The following is a 12481-nucleotide window of genomic DNA, read 5'->3' on the forward strand; positions in this document are numbered from 1 at the left end:
CCAGCATACCACTGGTCAGAGTTCTTGTCGTGGCTTTTCATCCTTCTTGCTTCCCACTCCCAGACAGGTTTAAGGGAATGTGGCAGTGGCCACCAGACACGATGTCCCTGGGAGGGTCCTCGCAGCCTCAGTGGAATGTCAGTGCTCAGGGAGGAGATGTGGCATCTGGGCTGTGATCATCCTGGCTGCTGGCTGTGTGCTCCATGCTCCTGGTGTGCCAGGGAGGGACCTGGCTGAGCCTCTCTGCCTGCCTTGGGATGGAAGCACTGGGACTAGGGTGGAGAGGGACACATGGTGCAGCTCCAGCATTTCTCTAGACTAAATCTGTGAAAGAAAATTGTCTTCTGTTACAATCTGTCCAGCAAAAACTGTTGTAGCCTTACTATAAGGATTCAGAAATACAAAAAAAATGCAAGATTGAGTCCTTTCCAAACAGAAAAGAGTAATTCTGGCAGCAGGGTAGAGATATCCATCACTATTTCCATCCCCTTCCTTACTTTTTCTCCTTCCTTCACCCATTCATAAAGCTCCAAAAGGAGGAATGATGGAAAAAAGCACAGGAATTTATAAACTCTCTGAAGGCTGATGGTATATAATAAAAAAGATAGTTTCTATTTTGAAACAAGAAATGGAGGATGTTAGAGAAAGTGGATGTCAATCAAGGAAATTAATCTAGTGATAGTCTTTCAAGGGTGTCACTCTGTCAAGACTGACCTCTTGAACAGTCTCTCAGATGAATAGGAGATAAGCAGACTTTCCGCTTTCCTGGCACTTGAGGAAAACATTTGCCAGATGCAGGCATGGTAAATTTATTCTCTTTCAACTTCTGAGAACTGGAATCTTCCCAATTAGTTTTCAGAAGCTCAGCTTCTTTATTCTTTCTTCTGTCCTTTTTAGAGGGTTTAAGAAATTGTATGCACTGAGAAGACAATGCCCAGGGACCAGAAGAGTCCCGCAGAAGTGAGAAATTATGTTTTGTTAAATGTTAGGTATGGTTTCCACGTCTCTGAAGTTATTCCCAAGCCAGCAGATTGGTTTCAGCCACAGCATTCAGACACCTCCAACTCTGTAACTCTGCTCTTTCTTCCAAAATTCATTTTCCTGTACCATCTGTAAATCTGTCATTTATATTTACTCTCAGATGTACAGAATCCATAGTGATGGAAAATACAGGCTATTGAACAGAAATGGATCCCTATCAATGAAGCTGTGCTCAGTGACCTAAAATGCAGCATCCCAAGTCATCTTAGGAAAAAAGTCATGAAATGGCTCATCTTACACTGTGCTTCAGAGTGCTGTAAATTGGCCAGAAGGGACACGAGTTTCAGAGCTGGCAGAGTGGCAGTGATCAGAGCCAGTTCTCCATGGGCACTACAGAAATTGTCAAGTGCTGGAGAGAGAGACTGAGTGTGACTTATTGCTCAAAAGCATTCCTGAACTGGAACCAGCTTGTAGGTGAACTTCTGGGAGAAGTGTTGTCAGGCTGTCTCTTCAGTGAGCATGTGTGGATGGTGCATCAAAACCATCTCATGGTACCTTTTAATGCTGAATAAAAAATAATAGCATAACTAGAGATAAAACAGTAAGAAGAAACAAGGGAGAAATTATGTTTATGATGTGAGAGAACATTTGATGAGCTAGTGATACAGAAGTAATGGAACCTGGAAAATAATTGCCTTATCTGGTAATACAGATTGCAATTTTACTGACATAAAAGTGTCTCTCTTTTATGAGAGACAATGCTAACAGCAGGAAAGTAATTGCTGGCATATTCCCAGTACCAAGCTGTTCCAGATGTGTTTCTGGACACAGAGATGAGAGATTTCTTTGCCAGAGTCTTTCTGTGAACACAAGAAATGTCCCTCAGTTGTTTTGCCGTAATTGGTGCCACCAGTTCAACCTGAAATCTATGTCTTGTTTTTACATGGACTCCTAACTTCAAATTTCTTTTGACCCTTGTAGCTCACAGAACTGTGTTTTACAGATACTCTTGTATCTTTGTGAAAATTTGTTACTGTTCCTTTTAACTCTTGGTAAGAAAACACCTCTAATAACATTCTGATTTTCCCTTTCAGGCACAACCCGCCCTCCGAGAGAAGGAGAAGTGCCTGGTGTGGACTATAACTTTCTGACTGTGGAGGAATTCCTGGAGTTGGAGCGAAGTGGGACCCTTCTGGAAGTAGGAACTTATGAAGGTATGGAGCAGTGAAAAAGCACTTCAAATACCCATGGTGGGACACCACATGTGCATCACCCTCCCTGGAGTTAGCACCTTGACTTCCACCCCAGTGCTCTGCTTCCCTTTTCTCTGTAACCTGAACGAGGGAATTCCAGTTTTGCTGTGCTTTTATCTTCTGCCTTCAAGTTATCTGGCTGAAAAGATCAACATCAGTAGGCCAGGAAAATCCAATATATAATCCTGTAACATACTGGGGCAGTATGCATTTATCCTTTGTGTCCTTTAGGGCTCATCTCCTTGTTCAGCTTTTCTTTCCTCCTGCTCTTTTTCTCTCCTTCCATCTTCCCTAAATACACTTCTTCATCGCCCAGTTGTGTGCTACTGTGCAGCTACATGATGGATGCACTGCTTTTGTTTTTTTTTCCTTATTCTTGGATAATTGCTTCTGACTTGGGTCATTGTGTTGATCCTCTTTACAGCACAACTTTGTAAGCAACAGTACTGAGCCAAAAGGGACTGAAATGTCACCAGGGTGAGAGCAAAAAAAGCTCCAGAGAAATGCAAGGCAAATTGGCCATTTTTAGGTACACAATAGGATTTATGTAACTGAATCTATAGAATCTGTAGTCTGTAGCTCCTTTAAATGGAAAAGTTTTTTTGGAGTGGGTTGGGTGTTTTCCCCTCAGGAGAACATTAAAATGTACCTCTTGACGAGACAATGAAAAATACTTTACAGGTTTGAAAGTCCTTCCAGTGTACTTCAGCTCAGTCATTTCATATTTCCATTTGAAAGAAGTTTAATGGTTCTTTCTGTAAATCTGAGAGATTGAAAAAGCCCTATCCTTGCAGCCTTATTGTAATTATTCTTTATAATAAGAAATACGGAATACATTTTAAAACACAATATACACACAACTAGCCAAAAGTCCTTGAAAAGTAGTCATCAAACATGAGCAGAAAAAATTGTGACATGTGGTTTTGGTGTTCAGGGTCTGAAGAAAGAGTCCTGAAATACTGTTTGTCTACTTCTTTAAAAACTCCTTTTTAAGGGCACCTTTAAACCTTATGTTCATTCCCAGCTGCAGACCTGGTTTGCATGAAGATGCTAAATGTATAATTTGGTTTCACTCTTCCACTTCTCTGATCTGATTAGCTCCATCAGCACCAATGCTAACGTTCCAGCAGCAGCTCTTCTCCAAAATGAGCTTTTTCCTCTCTGTGTTTCTAATTATAACACCAAATTAGTTTTCTTTGTCGTGGTGCTTGAAATAGATCAGCTGAAAGGCCTTGCCATTGCTTCCTGATCTATTTGTTCTAGTGACCTTTCCACTTGGAAAGACAAAATGGGCAAGTGTCTGTAAGCTGGCTCCTGGGACATGCTGGGAATTAGTTCTCAGGAAATGCTGAATCCATCGGGGACAGTTACAACACGGTCATTTCATTGCTTATGTGATTATATGCAGCAGCAGCTGAACTGTTTAGGTTTTGTGGCTTGCTCTTTTCAGTTGCTGGAGATGAGGTTGGTTTCTCGTAAGTCTAATGTGTATTTCATTTCTGTGGGTGATAGAAGTGCCTGAACTTTAAAGGAATAATTTGTCAGAAGTGCTGAGAAGCTTCTTTCCCCATTGACATCAGTGATGCTGGTGCATTGTGGTTCTGGAGTGCTGGCCCATGGAAGACAAAATCAATAAGAATAAAGCAAATAATGATGATGCACGTGTGCATATATGCATCAAGACACGTGACTATATGATTGTAATGTGAACTAAATAGAGTTCATTTTTCGCTTATGGCTTAAAGAAATTATTTTGCTGCCTTCCGAGATTTCTTTAATGGCTTTGTTGTACTTTTTTTTTTGAAATCTTATTTTACAGCTGTATTGATCAAGACAGTGTTGATCTTGATTAGATCTTGGAAGATGGGGTGATTCAGACTTGATGCTGCAATCGCAAGCAATTTTGTCTACAAAAAAAAATCTGCCAAAAACCCAAACCACAAAGCAAGTTAGACTTTTAATGGCCAATCTCTGTTATTGTCCAGCTTTACGGTCTTTAATATATTTTAATTATCACTTTTTTTTGCTGCACTTTGCTGCCATTTTTTTTTAATAAGTGTTCCACCATGATCAATTTGACTGTATTTTTGATCAGTGATGGCTTATTCTAAACCAGAGAAATAAAACCCAACACAAGGAAATAATATTCTAGTTCTACCTGCTGTGCTGAGTAGAAAAATCAGAACAATTGAAGAGATGGGGTTGCTTGTGATTTAATGCTCTCAAGTGATTTAGAGATGAAGGAAGAGGAATGCTATGAAAAGGACAGTAGGGATGAGGAATGGGGAAGTTTTTGTGTGCCAGCCACAAGCTCATGTGGCTCAAGCAGGCTGGTGGTTTGGCATCACCATGGTCCCAAGGACTCTTCTGGCCTTGTAAGCATCAGCATGTGGTGGTGGAGAAGATGGACATAAAGTCACCTGGATGCTGTCACTGGGATAAATCTCACAGAAGAAGAGGTAACAGAAACATTTGATAACAGTTACTGAAGAGAAGTTCTGGGGAGAAAGATTAGACAACAGGGAGGCATTAGAAGAGGGGTAACACACAGGACTTTGATGCTGATACAGATACTATTGATTTGGCTGGAATAAAGAACGAGCAGAAGAGGACAGTTGGAAACCATAAAAAAGTAGGAGAGTGGATCAGGTTTTCAAAGGACACCCTGGGTTTTGAAAGTGCTCTAATTGCAAAAAGAGAAAGTGCGAGCTGAACAGGAGAAAAGAGGTGTTGCCGACCTACAGGGCTTCGTAATGCCATTATTATTTCTTCTGGTGCACTACAAATAGGTTCCTCTGGGCAGCTTTTGATTCAATCCCTGTGAAGGCAGAGCAGGCATGGCAGCTGCTGCTCTGGTCACCTCTCATCTCCCAGGTGTGCTCTGCACCCAAAAGACTTCAAAAAAAGTTATCAGGTGGGAGGGAGCATTGGCAAGCCTTAATTCCTGGGGTTTTCAGTTTGGGTTTTAACATCCTGATTTTTAACCATAAAGCCCAGAAACAACTTCTTTCCTCCCCTGATGAAAGCTACATGTTGATCACATGAATCCAGCAATTGGAGCTGGAGGACCTGCCCAAAGCTGTGATGCTGCCTCACTATTGGTGATTTTGCCCCACATGTGTGCTGCACACAACCCTTTCAAGCCAGTTAGAAATTCCCAGTGACAATACTTTATTAGGTAGGAAAATTCTTTTCAGGCTGCACATCGTCTAGGCCTTCTGGTGGATAGCAAATCACTGTAATTGTAGTCTCAGGCACTTATTGACTGCTCCTTCAGGGCAGCAAATACTGATGGATGCATGGAAGTAATTGTGTAGGTTACTAATTATTTAGCAATTACTTCTGCATTTGAATTGCAGGCTCTCACAGGCCCCCCAAGGGAGGGCTGTTTTGAGTACAGCCACCACTTCCAGATTTTATTCCCCTTTTTCCCCCAGCTGCTGAGTGGCCCTGGGCAGATCAGGTGGCTGCTCTGTACTTCAGGTTACTGGCCTGAAGAATATTAAAACAACACTTAGTTCTCTCCTCATTAATATTTCAGCAGATAGCCTGTGCCTGCAGCTATCTGCTGTTTGAAATAGGAGGGGGAGATTGTTCTGCAGATGGGAGCTGGGCAGAGGCACACAGGGGCATGGGCATGGTGGCTGGATTTTGAATGGGGATGGCTGTATCACCAGGGTTTGGTGAGGCTGTGTGAATGGATGCCTGCCCAGCACTTAGTGATCCTCAAAAGAAAAAGTGCTGCACTTTATAACATGTGAAGGGTTATTACATTATAGAGTATTATTGTCAAGGCATCATCTTTCATTCCCAGGACAAGTGTTATGTGATTGCCAAGAGAAGTAATAAGTAATCTGCATTAGTCTCATGACTTAGATGTAATGGGGTGACTTGCTAACATTTTCAAAGTATATAAAACTAGCTACTGTAGACAGGGTCTCCAATTGTGGTACTTAATGATTGTAATAAATTACATTAATAGTGCAGTTTGAATTTCAGCCGAAGTAGAGAGGTGTATTCAGCAACATGCTTCAAATCAAGATGCCTTAGCCTAATTTATCTGATGTGCTGCCTCTCCTTGGGCTTCTCTGCAGCAGCCACACTACCCCAGCTGCTACAGCAAAATAGGTGGATTTTTTTTTGTTGGTGCCTTCACAGCCCATGGGTGTCACCAACTCAGTCACACCTGGAAATAGGAGCTGTGGCAGGCAGAACACGAGGGGAAGATGGGGGAGGAAAGGTGGCAAATGCTGGGGATGCCCGTGCAGGTGAACAACACATTCTGTTTAATCAGATCAGACCTGCTGATTTTTGTCTCCAGACTAGAGATTGTCTCAATAAATCATAATGGCTTCTTTAGCACCATTGTAATGTGTCACACTGAATATCCACATACTAATATCTGTGCACTGCAGAATGATTCCTCTTCTATTTTTGGCTCTTAATACTTTGCTTGCTTTTTTTTCTTGTTATTTTTTTAAACCACTGGTAGAGAAAAAAAGGCAACACCTTGTTGTGTATATGCACAATTATCATTGCTAAATAAGCATGAGTGCTGCTGTACTGAATTGTCACCTGATAACAATGCTTCATTCTGCAAACAGCTGAAGTGGTACCTGAGTAACTCTTGTTCTCTAAAAGCAAATATTCAAATATCTGATAGGAGTTTAGAGTGGCTTTGAATTTCCTGCATCATTTCTGACTGGCTTCTGCCTCTCTCTGCACTTTCAGTAACAATTTTCTCAATGTGAGCTCTATCAGAAATGGTTCATTACCAGTGATGAGTTTTAAAACACAAACCTCAGGGAAAAGCTTCCCAAACACCTCTGGCAAAAAAAAAGAGATATGGTGAATTAGTTGCTTTCTTCTTAAGTTAGAGTTCAGGTTATTTCAGGCATCGTTTACTGTGTAACCATATTTTGTTGTGTTGGAGGCTGTTCCTAGCAGTCCAGGCACATTTTGGCATTGTTTTTTTTTTTGGTACAGGATGTTCCTGGGGCTCTCCAGCAGTGGCTGCTTCTTGCTGGTGTCACCCAGCTCCTCTGCAGAGGCAGCCTGGCCTCCCAGACTGCAGCATTTCCCCATTTCCCTGCCTGCAGAGCTCACTGCCTCTGCCTTCCAGAGAGGGGAGGTGCTAATGGGACACATCCTCATGGTGGGACTATATATATAAATATTTAACTATTTGCAGGAAGAGTTTCATATTGCAATGGCTTGACAGGGTGCTTTCTTTATTCCCCTGTGCTAGGTAGGGTGTTTCCAGCTGCTTCTCCTGCTTTCTGCATACACCATACACAAGTACATGTTTATTTATGTTCCCTATGATTTTTTTTAATCTATTTGAATGTGGATATAGCAGTTGATATAACACAGCTGGTCTCATGGAACACCCTGAGCCTCCCCAGCCCCCTCCTGGTCCGTGCTAACAAGGTTGTACTGTTTGTTTATTACTTTTAGTATCATTGCTTTGGTTTAGGATTTTTCCATGCCTTAAATGTGCTTGGATGCACTTGTATGTGAGTGCTAAGAATAGCATGTGGTAAGACCTAGTGATAACACAGCAAAAACCAGAATAAGTAAGAGGGATTTGTTCTGTGTGTGACTTTCTCCCATGCTGAACTGCCTTTAGGACACTAATTGGAGTATATATTAAATTTCAGACCTATTTGAAATATGCCTTTTGTAACAGTTTGACTTCTTTAACAAGAAACCCAAACCGATCTTTCAGGTAACCTCATCATTAAGAACTACAAACATTGACAGAGAATCTCCTATTTCAAGCAAATGGATATATTTATTGTAGGTTAATTTCTCTGAGCTCTCCTTCATTCCTGTTTTCCTTCCGATCCAGATGCTGTATCCGCAGCCTCCTCCTGGTTGCCTGGATACTCTGAATTTCCTCAAGGCAATTGCTAATCAATGTGCAGTTGCAGCTAGGTGAATCCTGCAGACAGCAGCCAGATCTGTCATCTAGATGTGGAAATCTGTAGCAGAATGTGATCTGGGAGGAGAGCAGACAAAACACCATGGCAGGAGCTCTGTGAACCAATTCATCCTGTGCTAATCAGACACAAGCACTCCTGCTGGATTAGATGAGCAGAAGCTCTTCTGCTAAAATTAAGGGTCAATTGTTTTGGTTCTTCTATCGTGCAGAGAAGAGGAGCTGAGTCTCAGAAAATAAAACAATTACGTTAATAATTGCATTTCAAGTCTTTGTGTCAAGGCCTTGCTTAATTTTGCTGCTTATCTCCACGTGTCTTTCCCAAAATACCCATTTTCACCATGACAGAAAGCCATGAAGTGCTTTTTGAAACATGAGCTATTAATGGAGTCCTTGTTAGCACAGAGTGGTCTCTTTGAAGATGAGATGCACTTCTCATGGACACAGGGCCCTCTGTGCTGCACTGAGGCTTTTGAGTGCTTGGGATTTTTATAATTGCAAAATTGGACTTCACACATAGGCATCAGTAAATTCAGGAAAAATTGGTAAATTCTTCCTGGTTCTTCGCTGAGACACAATTGCACTCTCAGTCCCAGGCATAAACATATTTCCACCAGAAAGGAGAATAGGTGCTGCAGAGCAAACACCTGCAGGTTAAAGTAACTCAAATATGTGATTTGGGAGCACATCTTCAATTGCTGTAATTGCAGCACTAGAATTAATGCTCAAACTCCTGTTTGACTTTGCAGTTAGCTACTCTGCCTTCTTGCACCTCTCCATGTCAGCTCCCAGTCCCCACCCCAGCAGCCTCCATGGTCTCCTCTTCCCTCTCTGCTTTAGTGTCCATTCCACTTTAGAACCTGTTTGATTGTGCCTCTCTTCTTCTGCATTTCAACCATTTCTTGTGCATTCAGCCCATTCCAGGAACAGCATCTTGGCTGGATTGGGTCCTTTCAGCCCAAATGGAATTGAATTCAATAGTTTGATATTTTGATATTTTACTTAACTAGTTGGTGTATTTTTGTGAATTGTATTTTAAATTCCAGGTCACATAAACAATTTAAGGTGAACTTACTGCCCACCAGGGAAATACTTAACAAGAATGCTTTGTTATTTGAAATATAAGACAAATTTTCCAAAAGCAACGCTCTCAATTCAAGAGAACTTTCTTTTTAAGTTTTAGAAAATTTGGTTTAATTCAGGACAGGGTGGAAGCTGCTGTAGATTGCTTTCATTGATTGTGATCACTGCTTGAATTGGCAGAGCAGGAAGTGTTATGATGATGATAACTTGTCTTATTGTTGTGATAAGCTGTTACCAATGTCTAAGTACTGGGTGTGATGCTAAAATGTGTAAGCTGCCGACACTTAAAGATAAGGAGATGAAAAGAAACTATCTCATTCCAAATAGCTCTTCTGTTTGGGTTTTTTCATTATTATTGTTATTTTTGTGCACGCTCCTGAGTGGTGCTTTAGAGTGCATGGATTAAGTCATGGATTTGGCTGCAGATGCTGCCATCAGACTTCAGCTGTGGTTAAGTAAGTTTTAAGCACCAAGGGACTGAATAAAATAACAGTTAGTGAAAAGTGCTGACGAGGGATTCAGTTAATGGTGTGTGCATCTGTGGGGTGAATGGGCTGTTATTAGCTATTAATTCAGGTGCTGTAGGCAGGATCCAAGTGTGACTGAGAAGAGGGTAAGGGGTAGAGGCCCAGTTCCCATGGGAATTGGACATGGGAAGGTGCCATTCCTGCCACGCTGGCTGCTTCAGAGCTGGTGTTTCCACAGAAAAGTAGAATTTCCTGCAGTCTTGTCCTGGAAATCTCCAGTGTCTGGGGGACAGAGACATCCTGTTGAGGTCAGAACCCTTAGAAGTTTTGCAGAGCTTCACCTGAGCTCAGCACCCCGGGGAGTCCTGCCCTAACTGCTGTGCTGACTTCAGAAAACGTTTTGGGATCCTCTGGGATGACAGATGCTTGTGTATGCACATGTAACATGCTGTTAATAATTAGAGTTGATTGGATATTCAGTACAAATTACACTGGCTATGAAGTTAGCCCCTTCTTTGGGCTTACAAGTGGCTCACAAAACACTGTTAAAGCCTATTTTTAAATGTATGTTTTTTCATAAACATTGATAGATTTAATTTGAAGGAATAATGTCAAGTCTGAGTGTTGTAAAACTCTTGCTGGGCTGTTCACTATCAGTTGTTAATGGAGCATGTTTGGATTTCTGAGTCACAGTGTAAATATTTTCTGTTTCTAATTCTGAGGATGAAACATGAGGTTTGATGATTATTTTTACCAGTCCCCCCTAATAGTGTGTGTGTTCCCACGCCCAGGCCCACATTTCATGTCTTCAAAAAGATCTGCTTAGAGAAGATAAATAGGGCTGACTGCATCCAGCAAACATGAGGGAGAGATAGCATTTCCATTTTCTCTCATTTTCCATGTCACCTGGAAGCTGGGTTGGAGCATTCTTTTAATGATTTAACAAGCTGGGTTATTTCCCCAACCTGTTTGTCCTTGTGTGAATCTGAAGGCAGAGCTCTGATTTTTTCGAATATTGATTCAGGCTTAATCTGCCTCCTGTGGTGAAAAAAGAAAAGTTCAGCCCCCGTGGCTACATTTCCTATAAGCCCCACACATGGAGAGCCATGCTCAGTTTCAAATTCATATTTGCTCTTTTTATATGCTCATTTATATTTACAGGGATCCTCTAAGACAGCACACTGTCTTGGTAGAGAGTAATTAATCACTAATGTTAGTGCCAACAACCATGGCTGGTTTGAAAAAGAACTAATGATTTTGGTGCAAGAAAACCTGAAATACTTTAGAGAAGCCTGTTTTTCTGTTGAGGAACAGCTCTCTGTGGACTGGTAGGGACTCCAGCTTTGCTGTTGCTAGAGGAACTGAAGAGGAACAAAATTCAAAGATACATTTCTCCATAATTGGAGGAGGGATGGTGCCATCTGTGCTTTCCTCCTGTCCAGGGGAAATAAAACCCACACTATCAACATCTATATATCCCTTTCATCCTCTTTGTTGCATCCATCCTAAAGAATTTAACCAGTTAAAACAGACCTGAAATAACTTTTGCATAAAATAGTGATGTGCAATGCTATAAATAAAAGTCGTTTTCATGTGCATGGCACACACATGGCTCTCTCTGCTTAGCAGTTAATATCCTTAGAAAACTTTTTTCCCCTGGAAAACCAAACAAAGCAACAAACTAAAAAAAAACCCAAAAAACAACCCACAAAATTCCAGAGTAGTGTCATTCTTCATGGGAAATGCCAAAGAGGATAGATGGAAACAGGGTTAATTATCCTTTTTTTTTTTTTTTTTTGCCCGCCTACGTTTGTATTTTCCCTTTGCACTCCCTCTCCCCCATCCCTCCTCTTTTTGTAGAAATCAGTTCTGCAGTATGTAGAGCATAAGAATTATTTCTCTAGCAGAAACTGCAACTGCTTGCGGAGCCTCTGTACCCATTAGAGGCTCTTTCCAGAAGAAGTAATTTCCTTCTGCCCATAAATTATGCATCAATGTACATTTAAGATTCTGAAATGATGAAGAGAAGATGAAAGCCTTGCTGCTCCCACGGAGCTGGAGCCTCGTCGGTGTGTGCAGGCTGGAGCACACCTTGTTAAGACAAAGCTGCACATGTTGCTGTCCTGCTGTGCCAGCACCCAGGTGGGAGCTGCTCTGCCTGCTTGGCCTCAGCTCTGTGAGGAAGAGTTTTTCACCTCCCAGGAGGCAGTGGGGGGAATGATTGCTGGTGTTTCCTAAACATCTTCCCATTTGGACTCTGCCAGTGCGAGTCAGGGTGATTCCAGCTCCTGGTGATCCTCCTTGCAGGACGAGCTGCTCCATCATCCTGCCAGGCTCAGAGGTGAGGCTGGCTGGCCTCTTCCTGGTTCCTTCCTTGTTAAGAAAGGGATTGTGTTTTTCCTTTTACAGCCAGTGGGAGTTTCACCAGACTGCCACAACTCCTCAAATATGGTTGAAAGTTATGTAGCAATTCCATCCACGTTCCCTGCAGCTGCACCTCATGACTTCCCATGGACCTGTGCACCTTCAGGTTTCTTAGATGGTCTCAAACCTGATCTTCTCCTACAGTGGCTGAGAAAATATGCACTGAAAATTTGAAAAACAATGCTTTCAGGTTATATATAGCATGTGGAGATCGATTAAGAATGTAAATAAATGTGTGTTTTAGAGAGGAATTTTGCACTGTTGCCATAATTCAACTATATGGGAGGGCATCCTTTGTATTGTGTCATGTCTAAGGGCGTAGGAAAAATTTG

The 12481-nt window shown here is 41.8% G+C and overlaps 1 protein-coding gene across 30 annotated transcripts in view; it reads left to right on the forward strand.

Moving 5' to 3' along the window:
- Nucleotides 1-12481, forward strand: part of MAGI1 (membrane associated guanylate kinase, WW and PDZ domain containing 1) — a 325672-nt gene that overhangs the window by 239132 nt on the left and 74059 nt on the right. For all 30 annotated transcript variants that reach the window (XM_032750689.3, XM_030283259.4, XM_030283261.4 and 27 more), the window contains one exon: nt 2076-2195. In XM_032750689.3, the coding sequence (XP_032606580.3) occupies nt 2076-2195 (120 nt within the window). The remainder of the gene's footprint in view (nt 1-2075; nt 2196-12481) is intronic.

The sequence above is a fragment of the Taeniopygia guttata genome, chromosome 12 (assembly GCF_048771995.1).
Source record: "Taeniopygia guttata chromosome 12, bTaeGut7.mat, whole genome shotgun sequence".
Taxonomy (NCBI): Eukaryota; Metazoa; Chordata; class Aves; order Passeriformes; family Estrildidae; genus Taeniopygia; species Taeniopygia guttata.